This window comes from Girardinichthys multiradiatus, chromosome 20 (genome assembly GCF_021462225.1).
Source record: "Girardinichthys multiradiatus isolate DD_20200921_A chromosome 20, DD_fGirMul_XY1, whole genome shotgun sequence".
Lineage (NCBI taxonomy): Eukaryota > Metazoa > Chordata > Actinopteri > Cyprinodontiformes > Goodeidae > Girardinichthys > Girardinichthys multiradiatus.
The window spans coordinates 36,666,088-36,679,769 of record NC_061812.1 but is presented as its reverse complement, the minus strand read 5'-3'; the positions used below and the strand labels follow the sequence as shown (position 1 = coordinate 36,679,769).

The 13,682-nt window shown below is 39.3% G+C and overlaps 2 protein-coding genes and 1 pseudogene across 3 annotated transcripts; 2 read left to right on the top strand and 1 right to left on the bottom strand.

Moving 5' to 3' along the window:
• The first annotated feature begins 23 nt into the window (after positions 1-23).
• Positions 24-1,040, top strand: gnrh2 (gonadotropin-releasing hormone 2). Its single transcript, XM_047348287.1, has 4 exons — positions 24-160; positions 381-520; positions 639-722; positions 866-1,040. The coding sequence occupies exons 2-4, from the start codon at positions 392-394 to the stop codon at positions 902-904; spliced, it is 252 nt and encodes an 83-aa protein (XP_047204243.1). The 5' UTR covers positions 24-160; positions 381-391; the 3' UTR covers positions 905-1,040.
• A 652-nt stretch (positions 1,041-1,692) lies between these two features.
• Positions 1,693-3,961, bottom strand: LOC124856246 (annotated as a pseudogene).
• A 1,064-nt stretch (positions 3,962-5,025) lies between these two features.
• zmat1 (zinc finger matrin-type 1) lies at positions 5,026-13,256 on the top strand. 2 transcript variants are annotated; one of them, XM_047348585.1, is made up of 7 exons: positions 5,026-5,189; positions 7,929-8,035; positions 8,120-8,191; positions 9,538-9,670; positions 9,819-10,121; positions 10,660-10,750; positions 11,883-13,256. In XM_047348585.1, exons 1-7 carry the CDS (start codon positions 5,051-5,053, stop codon positions 12,784-12,786), a joined length of 1,749 nt encoding a protein of 582 aa, XP_047204541.1. In that variant the 5' UTR covers positions 5,026-5,050; the 3' UTR covers positions 12,787-13,256. The 2 variants fall into 2 exon arrangements, with proteins under 2 accessions (XP_047204541.1, XP_047204542.1); XM_047348586.1 differs by lacking the exons at positions 5,026-5,189; positions 7,929-8,035 and having other exon boundaries at positions 8,120-8,183.
• Positions 13,257-13,682: the final 426 nt, after the last annotated feature.

Sequence of the window (13,682 nt, the reverse complement as noted above, 5' to 3'; positions counted from 1 at the left end):
AGGAGGAAGAAGCTGAACAGAAACATAAAAAATAGCTGTAAAACTTTGGGATACTAAGAACCAAAGCACCTGATTAGCTTGAGAAGAAGGTTGGACCTTCTGAGCAGCTACAGCAGTATCATTATTAAACATCTACATCTCTAAGTTGTGAGAGCTGAAGGTAAGACTATTTCCAGGCTGGTTTATGGTTACTGAAACCTTTTCTTAGTCAGACTTATCTGACTTAAGATTTCATCTGTTAAGTCAAATATTTTTGGTAAATTAAACAATATTACAAATTACAGCATTACTATAGAATATTTGAGGATTATTTCCTAACAATCTGAAGTTTTTTATTAGTGGAAAAGCACATTACAACATTTATCCATTGTTCCTTTTAGGTGTGGGCATCATGTCTCGGCTGGTTTTGCTGCTGGTGCTGCTTGTGTGTGTTGGAGCGCAGCTCTCCTACGCTCAGCACTGGTCCCATGGCTGGTATCCTGGAGGGAAAAGGGAGCTGGACTCCTTTGGAGCATCAGAGGTTAGTATTAATTATTTGTTCTTTTTATCTGTTTGAATCATTTAGTTATTTGATTAGTTGTTCAACCTTTTTTCCTCATGGTCAGACCCCACTCTGTTCTATTTTTTTTTTTCTTCAGATGTCAGAGGAAATTAAGTTGTGTGAGGCAGGGGAATGCAGTTATTTGAGACCCCAGAGGAGGAATACCCTGAGAAACATTGTTGTAAGTGAACAGAGAAAAAGCAGAGATAACCAATGCTTTAATTCAAATATTAACAACATTGTATTTTATTCGATAAATAACTCTTTTGAATGTAAAAACAAATGTGCACAGTCTAACGTCTTGATAAACGACTCTTTTCACAGTTGGATGCGCTGGCCAGAGAGCTCCAGAAGAGGAAGTAACAGTTTCCTATATCTAGTATCCTTTTCTATCTAGTGACCATGTTCTCCTGTGTCTTTGTCTAGTGTGTTTCTTTTTTTCTGTGGCAAACCAAAGTGGAAAATGTTGCCTAAAATAAAGTGTCTATTTTGATACTAACCCCTTTCGTGTGTTTATTTTAAATTTTTTTTTTTTGATAAGTAGGCTAGCAAATAAATAAGGAAATAAAAAACATATTTGCTCTTAGACATGGGTAAGTTTAGAAAAACATTTTTTGTGCAAAAGCAAATTAAATATTTAAATTAAATTCATTTTGATTAGAAGGAAATTTTAAAATACATTTACTTGCCCCAATTTGTCCACAAATCATTACAATGCTGGATTACTAATTTATACTACATAAGCTCATGAAATAAACAGTATTATGCTAAATATTTGTTTTTCATTTTATAAACAGCATTTAAAAATACTTTTCAATGCAAGGAAAATAGAACACATATACCTATAGAACAGGAGCCGATAACCAGAACTATCAGAAGATTTTTTTTTCTTTTAACATAAACTCAATGGCGACCATCAGTCTGTCACACTGGCAAGATAATAGCCATTTGCACAACAGCTGTTTTCCATGAATTATCGTTTCAAACCAACCTTATACATCCAGAGACTGATATTTTAGCTCGATCTCAGTTAAAATGGATGAGGTGCATCTGAGTACATCTATTTTTCTACCACATTTTTTTCCAACTGGATTCAGTTCTAGACTTTGAATGGGTCTCTCTAACACAAGTATGTTTTAATGTAAACCGTTTCACTGAAGCACTTGCTGGTTGTTGTCCTGGTGGAAGGTGAACCTCTGCATGTATCTCAAGTCTTTGGCATCCTCTAATACGTTTTCCTCCAGGATTGCTCTAACCTTCTTTCTTGTCTGTGCTGAAAAAGCATCTAAATGACTGTATTAACCCTCCTGTTGTCCTCATTTTCTGTATAAAATGACCTGTCTTCACTAAACCCCCAATATAAGCAGCTTAATTAAATTTTAAAAACCAAATTTCATCTTGCATATTGTCATTGAGCTCAAAATGTGTGAATACTTGAGTTCTCCCTCTTCACTTGAATTTCTATAGCTTAAGAAAAAAAAAAATGTGCAAAAAGAAGTTTTGAATACATTTTTATTCATCCCAATGACTCAGTTTCATTTTTTTTTCTCCAGCGAACAATTTAAGACAATGTATAATACAAAAATATGAAAAATAACATAACCCATTTAACTAATTAGCACATGTAGGGCAGTATAAAAGTGCACAGCCCTTGCAGATATATTTCTTACACCTGCAGCACACAGTATGTGTTTTATAGTCCTTCTTTTGAGGACAGAACTGACATCTCTTCCTCTTACTTGCCCTAGCTGGGGAAGTGGCTGTGGTAGATGGATCCTCAGGTTGATCAGGAGCTCCTGCACTCTGAAAAGCTTTCACAACTGCTGCTGAGGTTTCTGTGCGGGGGACATGCTTCCTTCTTTCAATGAGTGGAGTTACAAGTGCCTTTCCTAGCTGCTCCAGGAACAACCTCCTCTTGTTCTGCTTATGAGACATCCAGGTTGGGTTGATCTCTCTCCAAATCACAAAGGCATTGTAGGAGGAAACATCAATGATGTTGTGGAAGATGACCAGGGGCCAGCGGGCAGTCATTCTTCTGCAGCTATATGTTCCAATCTCCTTATCCAGGTTGTCCACACCTCCTTTGTTGCGGTTGTAGTATAGGATGATGATTGGCTTCCTGTCCTCACGATCGCTAATGTCACCGTCTGTGTGCAGTGTGCTCAGAGGAACTACATTCTTGTTGTTCTTTGGGAGGTAGGAAACTAGAGTGGTGTTGGGCGTGAAGGCTAACTTTGAGGAGAAGACCTCTCGCTCCTTTGACGCAAGCAGCGCAGGTAGGAGCTCAGCCTTATTCTTTCGAACTGTACCAACCATGGTGATCTTCCTCTTCAGGAGCTGCTGTCCGAGCTCATAAGAGGTGAAGAAATTGTCACATGTCACATTGTGACCCCTCAGTCCCTCTGTCACATCAAGCACAACTCGCATCCCCTGGTTCTTCTCTGGGCATCCACTGGTCGGGTTCCCAGTATAGACTTGCATTTTCCAAGCATAGCTTGATTTGGCATCGCAAGCCACCCATGACTTGATCCCATATTTTGCTGGCTTGCTGGGCATATACTGCCGGAAAGGACAACGACCTTTGGACAAAAGACATTAGCATCAGTGATTAGTATCAGTGTCACAGAAAACAGTCAAAGAAATCAATAGTGAAAATCACTTTTATTACAAATATGAAAACAGATTACCTCTAAATGGAACCAGTTGTTCATCCACTGTTACGTCTGGCCCTGGATTGTAGGGCAGCCGCTCCACCCACTTGTCCCATACCTCTCTTATGGCTGCAAGTTTGTCTGTCACACGTCTTGCTGGTCTTGACTCACAGTCATCAAATCGTAGCAGTCTTGAGTAGGTGTGAAAGACTTTGAGTGGCATTGTGGCTTGGAAAATTGGCCTTCCACTCTCAGCATCCCATAGACTAGCTGCAGCCTCACCTCAGGACCTGTATACACCTGCTAAGATTAGCAGCCCTAAGTAGGCCTGCAGGTCAATCTCATCCATCTTTTTCCAGCTGTCTCCATATTTGCGAAAACCCTCCAGATTTCTCATGCCCAGGATTATTTTTTCTATTGCTGGTGTGATAAACAGGTAGAATGTAGAGACAATATCATGGGCATGAGAAACGGCATACCTTGTGGGTCCTGGGGTCATATTTATGATGTTTTGTTCTGCATGCCTGCCGTGTTGGTCATATGCTGCTGGGGACCATGTTATTTTGCCATTTTTTGAAAGGAAAGTCCCTCTTTCAGCTTCAGGGTTTTCTTCTTCTTCTGAAGATGATTCATCATGCTTTGGGTTGTATTCCTCCCCATCTTCTTCTTCGGATACATCCTCCACTTCCTCTTCTGAATCAGAGTTGTCTTGCTGGACATCTGAGAAAATCAGCTCTACAGCGTCTTCAGCAGTATAACGCACACTCATGGCTTCAGCACAGACAGAATTTGGGGTCCTGTTATCTGCAGCACCTTTATAACCTCTGGAAATAAACAGGTGGTCTTCTGAAGCCTGCGAGAACACCACCTGATCTGTCTTGTTTACTTCTGTTGCTGATTGATCTGAGACACAACTAAAACATTGTAACCTTCTGTGGTTTGTAAATAACTCTGTGACCTTGATTTCAACTCTATTTGTCTCACGGGTCATTTTGACCCGAAGACCACCTTTGTACCTTTTTTTGTACAGCTTAAATGGAAATGTGAATAAAAGCAACATTTCACCTTTTCTATTGTTGGGGCCAATCTAGGAAAAGTCATAAAATTTCAAGTAAAAAAAATTGCATTTAGTGGATTTTTTGGGGGGTTTTAATACAGTGACGGGTCATTTTGACCCGAGGACAACAGGAGGGTTGGGTAGCCTATTACAGTAGGAGAGAATACAAATGCATGGCACAGTTTTCAGATTGTTATTTTGAAACTTTAACAACCATGTATCCTCCTCCAACCTCATACTTATGGGCTATTTTGTGTTGGACTATCACCTTAAATCAAAAAAATATATACATTGAAGTTTTGGATTTGATTTGTCCAAATTTGAAAAGGGGACAAGGGGTAAAAAAAAAAAAAAAAGAATTTTGTACAGCTCATATCGATAAATAGGTCCAAAGTTGTGGCCATGATTAACCATAAATACGCCTCATGTACTCCTAGCAGTTATAGTTTGTTTTTATTTCTGTTTAAGAGAAATGAAAAACAACACTGTAATTTATGGTAATGAGCTATAGTTCATTTCTGTTTTTAATAACAAACAAAAACGTCAATCACACGTAGCTCACAGTGATATTTCTATCTTTCATTTTTTCACAAATTTGTTCACAAAGTTGCTCACAAGGCTTTTCTCCTTTAATAAAGGACTGAGGTGTTATTTTAAAAAGTGGATATTGGAAATATGCTCAGGCAAGCTGTGTCAATATAAAATACCTGACAAAAACCATGAGGGCTGAAGATGAGTTTTCTGAATGTTGTCTCCTGTGGGTATTTCAACTGCGCATGCACCAAGCAAACAGGGACAAAGATGGAGGCCTCAAATGTCTGTGCTCTGCAATCTGTGGAGTCAGACGCTAAAACCAACATTTCTAGTTCCCTTAATGCGGCTTGTGTCACAGATTCTGAAACAGTAATAAACAGTAAAACTGATAGTACCCTGGTTAAAGGTGAGTTGTGTCTGGACTGTAAACATTCAGCCGTTTTATGCCCTTACTTTGCGAACCAGCGTTAGCTTCCTCAGCTAGCTGGCTAGCCTTGGAGCTAGTTAGCTCCTTCTAGCTAAACAGGCTAACGTCGGATGTAGGGCAGGGGGGGGGGGGCTGTTCGCACAGGGTGTTTAAGGTGTTACTTTTATACCCTTACTAAAAATCAGCAAAGCTTAAAAATGATGTAGATCAACACGTAACCCTAACAAAACCAAACTTTAGTGCTGAATGCTATTTCACTGGGTTTATTCACAATTTATTTTAGTCGAAAGGACAAAATAATGGTTAATACTGCCTTTTAAATCACTCAAGTTAATTTAGTAAGTCAATGTTTTGCAGTGAGGAGGTAAACTTAAATGTAATACGGTACACCAACTAGTTTCCTGTGAATGTGGAGGCATACAGGCCATAAAGTTGCTGTGTTTGACAAGAGGAGTAATCAAGATCTGATCTGAACAGATAAAATCGGTTCATAATCAAACGCTGTCCACATACGCTGAAACGGTGATTTCTCTTTTTAACTCAGGACTATGGTGCCTCACCTAGCTGGATATTGTAGATACGTGGGGGAACACTATTAAAGCAGTTATCTGAGATTTCTACAACGTTGAGTTTAGTATGCAGCTGTAAGGTCTTGGTATTTTAATGGGACTTGCCTGATTTGCTTGTTGAGACATGGTTCTCTCAGAATGACCAACCTGAGGGGCGGGAACTGTCCTTGTATTGGTACAAAGATTTAAAACCAAAATAAACCCTATTGTCTAATTGCTAGTGATTTACATGTGCTTATTGTAAGACCATGACAATTACTATTTTTTGCTGTTCTGCTCTTTATAGAGTAGCACAAGTAGAAGTTGATAATAGTTGACTAACTGCTCACAGTTACTCAGCTGTTGCTTTTTAAAAAAGGCTAATCTTTGTAAGAGTGATCAGTTGAGGTGCTTTATTCTTCACAGCCTGACTTATTTATAAGAATAGAAATTAATGCAAAAGCCCATGTCTGTAGGCAAAAATGTGAAAGTGCACACTCCTAGATGAACGACAGTGTGCAGCAAAAGATGGGGGAAGGAGAGCAGCATTACTCTAATGTGTAGAGCTTTAAAAAAGTCATACTGACTCTCTCCCTGGCATCTCGTTGAAAGGACCCCAGGCTCTAGGAACAACATGGCAGAAAGTTTCTGCGGGTTTGAATTTTTTTTTAAATCTTGGTGCACCTTGACCCCTGCTCATGTCTGCTCGATTACTACTGAAGATATGACCTTTTTTGTGTCTAGACGCGTATCTTAAAGGGCCATCATTACAGCTTTCATTGACACAATTTCAGCCCCGGCCATAATATGTATTTGTCAAGTTCTTTGGGTATTATATCAGTTAGAATTTCAGATTTATTTCTGTTACGATGTTTTTGGATAGCTGTTTTAAAACAGTCCTACAAGAATACTTTTTAGGTAATTACAAAAAAAGACATATAACCGTGGATTTGTGACATCAAGGAATCGATGTACATCTGCATGTTCAGAGGGATATTAATATTACATGTTTTTTCATCAGTCAGTCATTTTCTATACCGCTGCTTCCATAGTGGGTCACGGGGAAGCCGGCGCCTATCTCCAGCTGTCTAGTTTTTCTTTTTTTTGTTCTAAAAAAATGTACAAATCTATTCCTGTTCTGGTTTTGTAAAGGTAATAGTGCAAAAGTGACACCAAACACTGATTTTTCTACACAACAAAAACCATTTAATTTATATAGACAAAAATAAGGATATTTCAGTTCCCTGGGGTCTTTGGTATGTATAACTGAAGTTATAAAGAAATACTATTTTCAAGTCAGCAGGAAAAACGGCAACAAACTTACATGATTACGAGGAAAGGTTTCCTGTGTGGTATATGCAATGTTTTAGTGTTTTTTTTCCAAATTGATAATTCCTTTTTTTATTTAATAATGATCAGGAACAAGTTCTTAAGAAATTCTCATCCTGTGATTTTGCCAATAATCTATTAGTTATGTGTCCTGTTAATATAACAATCACACTTATTTATGTGATTTAATGAAGAGGCGTATTTTATAAGTAAGTTTGGTTTTTAGAGCAATATTTGTGTTTGAGGCTCTGATTGTATGTTAGGATATATTTGCAGTTGAAAGATTGATACATTAAAAAAAATATTTGCCACTCTTATTGTCATCACACAAAGCAGGATGTAGACATTTTAGGTCCATATGGCCCATCTCTACTGCAGTGTTTACCATCTTAGATAAAATATAAACCTTGTACACATTTCTAGCAATTAACAATATTAAAAGGTAAAATAAGTTCAGTATTCCAACTGAAAAAGGGTTATTTCAGGTTGGTAATATTGAGCTCACTCTAATTACCTTTACATGTATAAATATGTTTGTTTAAATAGTTGTAATACATTCTAGACAGTTTTCGCCTCTTGCATGAAGACATAGTAAAAATAGAACATTTTACTGCTTTTTATCTGACATTTGTGGTAAGATAAAATTGATGAGAATCCATAGAAGCAGGGGGATATTTAGGTTTCCATTGGTCAACAAAATGTTCTTCAACTTTGTTTTTTATCAGAGATTTGAGGGGGAAAAAAGCACATAACTTTGGAATAAATGTGATTGTTTAATAAGGCATTGCTTGCTTTTTATGTCATTGTGGTTAATTTTGTTTGATGCCATTTTGTCATGCAGAACAAAAGAGTGACGAGGAGCTGCTAGAGGGTCTCCTCACAGAGTATTATTGCCATGTTTGCTCTTCTAACCTGTTGTTTGAATCCAATCGGCTGGCCCATTATGAGGTGAGCAGTGCTGTCCGAGTCGTAGCCGTGGATCTTTGGTAGAAATGTACTGACCTGAATGCCTGGCATGTACTCCAACTGCAGGGACAAAAACACGCTCAGGAGGTCAAAACATATCTGAACGCAGTGAGAGCAGAGCTGGCCAGAGGTAGCCAGGTTTGTACTTATTTTGTTTTTCCAGTGTACTGCTGTACACTGGAAGTGGTAAAGTGAGGAGTATTCACAATAAGTTTGTTTCCATATACAGTTGCGTGCAAAAGTATTGATACACCGTTTGTCATGTTAGAACCTCAAGCTTAATGTTTTTTTTTTTTTTATTGAAATTTCATGTGATAGCCCAACAGAAACTAGGACATAATTATAAAACATGCATGCATGGTTTGCAGAATTTTTCACAAATAAAAATCTCAGAAGTGTGGTGGGCTTTTGTATTCTGCCCCCGAGCTAATACTAGCTAATACTTTGTAGAACTACCTTTTGCTGCAAGTCTCTACCACCTTTGCACATCTACAGACTGAAACATTTGCCCTTTCCTCTTTGCAAAATAGCTCCAGTTAGATGAGTTGGAGAGTGTCTGTGAAAATAGAGTCTTAACATAAATTCTCAAATGAATTTATTTCTGATCTTTGGCTGGACCATTGAATATGCTTTGATCTTAACCTTTTTGCTGTGGAAAGTACACCTCCGCCCCCATCTGAAGTCTTTTGCAGCCTCTAAGAGGTTTTCAGATTCATCAACTCTGAACTCCCTGTTGCTGCTGAAGAGAAGCATCTTCCACTTCATGATGCTGCCACTGCCATGTTTCACAGTTGGTGTGATGTGTTCAGGGTAATATGCAGCGTTAGTTTTCTATGTCCTATAATACCGTTTTGCATTGTTCATATCTGATCAGAGCACCTTCCATGGGTTTATTCTGTCCCCTAAATGTCTTTGATAAAGTTTACACAGAACTTCTAATGGCTTTCTTTCAACAATGTCCTCCTTGCCACTCTTTCCCAATTTGGGGAACAAACAGCTACCTGCCAACGGATACTTCCACCTGAGCTGTTGCTCACTCTAGCTCCTCCATGGGCCTCTTTCTGATTAATTCTCTCCTTACCTGTCTGATTAGTTGAAGTGGAAGGCCATGTTGTGGTAGGTTGGATATTGTGCTATTCTCTTCTCTATTATTATTGATGGGAAGAGAATAAATGCAATTGGTTGCACTAGCTTTTATTTAGGGATATCGGAGTACAGGTGGGAAATAACAAATGCACATGGCACATCAGATTTTTATTTTCTTTCACTTCACAATTAGAAGCTGCTTTTATTCATCTGTCACTTAAAATCCTGATAAAATACATTGAATTCTGTGGTCGTAATGTGACAAAGTAAAAAATATATGAACATTACTCATATTTAGAAGAAATAAAGTAATTGCAAATTCTTTATTTTATTGTGTTTAGTTTCTTTCCTGTTAGAGAACATAGTTGTATCTCATGGCTGTTGGGTTTTTGCAACAGAACATGTCCCGTGATAAAAACCGTTTCTGTGAGCTGTGTAACATGGTGTTTAGCTCGCACGTGGTCGCAAAGTCACACTACGAAGGCAAAATCCACGCAAAAAATCTGCGTAAACAAAGTCTTCCTGCACCAGGCAAGTGTTTTTTGTTTTATTAAAAAGGAACTTTTGTGTTTTTTTCCCCACAGATTACCAATTGTTCATAGTTTGTTCGTGTTGCTGGAAATTTAAAAGTACTGTCACAAACTAACCCAAACTTCATCGTTTCCCACTGAATTCACAGACAAGGACACTGAAGTGCATAATCCGCCAAGTATCACCCAGGATCCCTTTAACTCTGACCAGAATTTGTCCCAGGAGAATGACGTGGAGCTTCATCCTGATCCAAAACCAACCTCCGACATTCCAGATCCTTCAGCTTCCTGGAACGCAGAGGTTGATCTCAAACATCCTGACAAATGTATCCTTTGTGCAGCCTCCTTTAACAATCCTAAGATGGCGTTGCAGCATTACAACGGACGAAAACACCAGAGGAAGAAAGCCAGACAGGAGCTCCTCAAGGAGCTTGGAAAAGATTTACAGCAAGGTATCACAAGACATTGGATTTATATCCCAAAGGGTAGTAAAACGTGAATTGAACCCTACTATAAATTGATTCAGACTTACACTTTTAACATGAGACTTGTGTAAAATGGCATGAAGAAACTACTGATGAGGTCCGCTTGGAAAAAATCACGAAACACCAGCTGAATGGAAGAAATGGGGGGTGCTTTAAACAGGATTCATATTTTAAACCAAAGACGCCCTTGGTGGATCCGATTTCTCCTGCTTGAGGTAGCAAGTTGAAGTGTAAAGGATTAATAAGCAGGCGACAGCTTCAAAGTTGGAAAACAACGTCATGGTTTGGACCTAATTTAAATATACTGGGTATTCAGTTTGTAACTAAAGTGACATAAAAACTGTTCTCTATTTTATCTACGAGGAAGCTTGGGTATAGGCTGTAACGAGATTAAAAACAGCTAGCATGAAACGGAAGTGTCTTAGTGTTAGTAAGCAATTCTGTGATTATTTATTTATTTTTGGCAATTTATGCTTTTTTATCCCTTCACCTTGTTTGTTTCCAGGGAACTCTCTTATGTGCGAGATTTGTGGTGTGTCATTCAACTCTGTGGAGATGTACCAGGCTCACATGCATAGTAACAAACACCAGATCAGGTAAGATCAATTCAATTCAGTTTATTTATATAGCGTCAGTTTACAAGATGGGCTGCACAGTGGCGCAGTTGGTAGCACTGTTGCCTTGCAGCAAAAAGGTCCTGGGTTCGATTCCCAGCCGGGGGTCTTTCTGCATGGAGTTTGCATGTTCTCCCTGTGGATGCGTGGGTTCTCACCGGGTACTCCGGCTTCCTCCCACAGTCCAAAGACATGCCTGTTAGGTTAATTGGTAACTCTAAATTGCCCTTAGGTGTATGAATGAGTGTGTGCTTGGTTGTTTGTGTGTTGCCCTGCGATGGACTGGCGACCTGTCCAGGGTGTACCCCGCCTCTCGCCCATAGACTGCTGGAGATAGGCACCAGCTCCCCCGTGACCCACTATGGAATAAGCGGTAGAAAATGACTGACTGACTGACTGACAGTTTACAAGATTGCCTGAAGGCAAAAAATTCAATCCATATGGATGCCGTCAAGTTTAGTTTTAGTATTCAAATTGGTAAAATATTTTCTAAGGAAACAGTAGATTGCATCATGTTGCCGACTTGCATCATTCACTCCTCATGGACAAGCATGTGGCGACAGTGGACTGTTTATTGCATTGAGTCATTGATGTTGCAGCAATCACTTTGGAAGAATAATAGTGTCTTTTGTAGAGCTGCATTATGATTCAGCTTTAAGAGATGCAGAGATTCAGTTATGAGGTTACTGCTTAGTTTTTACTATCAAAGTGTGCAATGTTTTTTGCCGTAACTAAACTAAACCCATGCAGAATAACATGACCCATCCACCAATCCAGACTTCACACAGGACCTTGAAGTAAAATCTTATTGAGAGAAAAGGAAAGAGATGTTTTATTTAATTCTGGCTAATTTTAAATTCACAAGAATGCCTGCTAAGATGCATAAAATGAACTTGTAAGTAACTACTTCGTTCAACCCTGACCAGATCTATAAACATTCTACCTGCTCCAAGCATGTATTTGGTTTTTGAAATCACAAATAATCAAGTAGTACTTCATTTTTAATCCCAATGTTGGGTGGTTTGATATACTCAGGTAATTTAACACGCTGTGTTTCATTTATATTCACGTCAAAGAAAATCAACCTAACTTTTGTTTCTCTGTTGTTGATCAGGGAGAGGAAGTTGAGTGACCTTGTTAAATCCCAGCCAAAGGTCTACAGCACATTTGCAGATGAACTCGCAGATTACATTCAAGTGCAAAAAGCCAGAGGAATCACCCCCAAGACCAGTCAGATTCCCCCTGAAGAAAGCACACAGAACCATGACGGGGAAGACGAGGTGCAGCATGAAGACGTAAATCAGTGCGATTTGACCGCAACACCTGTTTCTACACCTAACTTTGCTCAAACTCCCCACCCTCCTCTTCTGCCTATTCCTGGAACATGGTTTCCTTTCGGTCCAATCCCATCCTGGCCTCCCTTTGGCTGGCCCTATAGCTGCCCTCCTCCTCCTCTCCTCCCCTGCCCCGGTTCGGCCCAGTTTACCACTTGGCCCACAGATAGTGGACAGCAAAGAAGACTCTCTACTTCCTCCGCTTGTACCACCTCATCATCATCAACCTATTCTTCTTGTAGCTCTAACACAAGTGACAGTGATGAATGTGAACTCAGGAATATAGAAAAGAGGAAAAAGAAAAGACACGGAGGGGACACAGGACGAAAAGGAGCAGATAAGGAGCCCGAGACGGACGAAAGGAGGAGGAAGAGACAAAGGATGGTGTCCGAGGAACGGAAAAGGGAGCAGTTTGTAGAATCATGGGAGGAGAGGAGGGGGACGAAAAGTGACTGCAAGCGGACGCGAAAAGGGAGGACATGTCAGCAGGAGAACTTTGAAGTGGACCGAGAAGGAAGCACGACTGACAGACTGCATTCACAGGGTCAAACCAATGTTGAACGCAGCGAGAGTGGACACAGTAAGTCAGCCAAGGCCAGAAAAGAGAAGAAGAGAACTAAAGACACGGTAGACACCAGGACAGAGGAGGAGAAGCTCTGGGATGACTCGATTCTGGGTTGTTGAATTAATACTTTTAAGTCATAGTAAGACTTCTACATTACTTTGATCATGTTTGTCAAGAATCACTTTAAATTAATAATATTAAACAGAACATTATAACTTTATGTATTATTATCAGCTTTATAAAGGGAAAAATAAAATTACATCTGAATGTGAGGATGTACCATGCGCTAGCTGGCTAGCCTTGTTTAGTCTGGTTGTTTCCTTTACGTTCAGTGTGTCTGGAGGGGCATTTACTGTTAATAATCAGTCCTAAACTTTCAGTGGTATGCAGTAACTGACAGGTATTATATTTCTTTTATTTTGCTAATCCGGCCAAGGTAACCTTAACTTGAAACATTGCCAAATTCCTTTGATCATTATTTTATTCTCATAAAGAATGAGGCTGTAACGCCCACAGTGACCTCTGGTTGGCGATGTTGAGCTTCAGTCAAAGCCTAAGTAAGGGAAATAAAAGCCCATGGATACTGAAAGCTTAGTCATTTCTTTCCTTTTGAGTTTCTCTGCGTTTTCACTCGCAGATTCAAAGAGTAAAGGTTCGCCAACATACACGGCGAGAGGTTCAGTATGTGTTTGGAACTTCTAATGCTAAATAGATTCAAGTAAACCCTGACCAGTTGCACTCATTGCACCACATAAAATGTGTAAAAGAGAAGGAAAAACAGTGCTGAGGCATTTCCTTACTCCACAGTGCACACCATGCATGCCTATGTGATATGAATGTATTTGTACACCAAATGTTTGGGGTCATACAGGTGCAAAGGTTCAAATGAGAACAACACTTTACAAACCTCAGAGTTTGTGTTCAAAACAGCATGTGACAAGTTCAAATGAGGTAGTTCACACTACTTGGGGCCAGAAAAGGATTGTAAATACTAGAGTTGTATTAGAAAAGCACA

Excerpts from the sequence above, each read along its gene's own strand:
- gnrh2 (XM_047348287.1), top strand. The coding sequence starts at position 392 with ATGTCTCGGCTGGTTTTGCTGCTGGTGCTGCTTGTGTGTGTTGGAGCG. Across the intron at positions 521-638 it reads ACTCCTTTGGAGCATCAGAG|ATGTCAGAGGAAATTAAGTT; the intron begins GTTAGTATTAAT and ends TTTTTTCTTCAG. Across the intron at positions 723-865 it reads ATACCCTGAGAAACATTGTT|TTGGATGCGCTGGCCAGAGA; the intron begins GTAAGTGAACAG and ends CTCTTTTCACAG.
- zmat1 (XM_047348585.1), top strand. The coding sequence starts at position 5,051 with ATGGAGGCCTCAAATGTCTGTGCTCTGCAATCTGTGGAGTCAGACGCT. Across the intron at positions 8,036-8,119 it reads ATCGGCTGGCCCATTATGAG|GGACAAAAACACGCTCAGGA; the intron begins GTGAGCAGTGCT and ends CTCCAACTGCAG. Across the intron at positions 9,671-9,818 it reads ACAAAGTCTTCCTGCACCAG|ACAAGGACACTGAAGTGCAT; the intron begins GCAAGTGTTTTT and ends CTGAATTCACAG.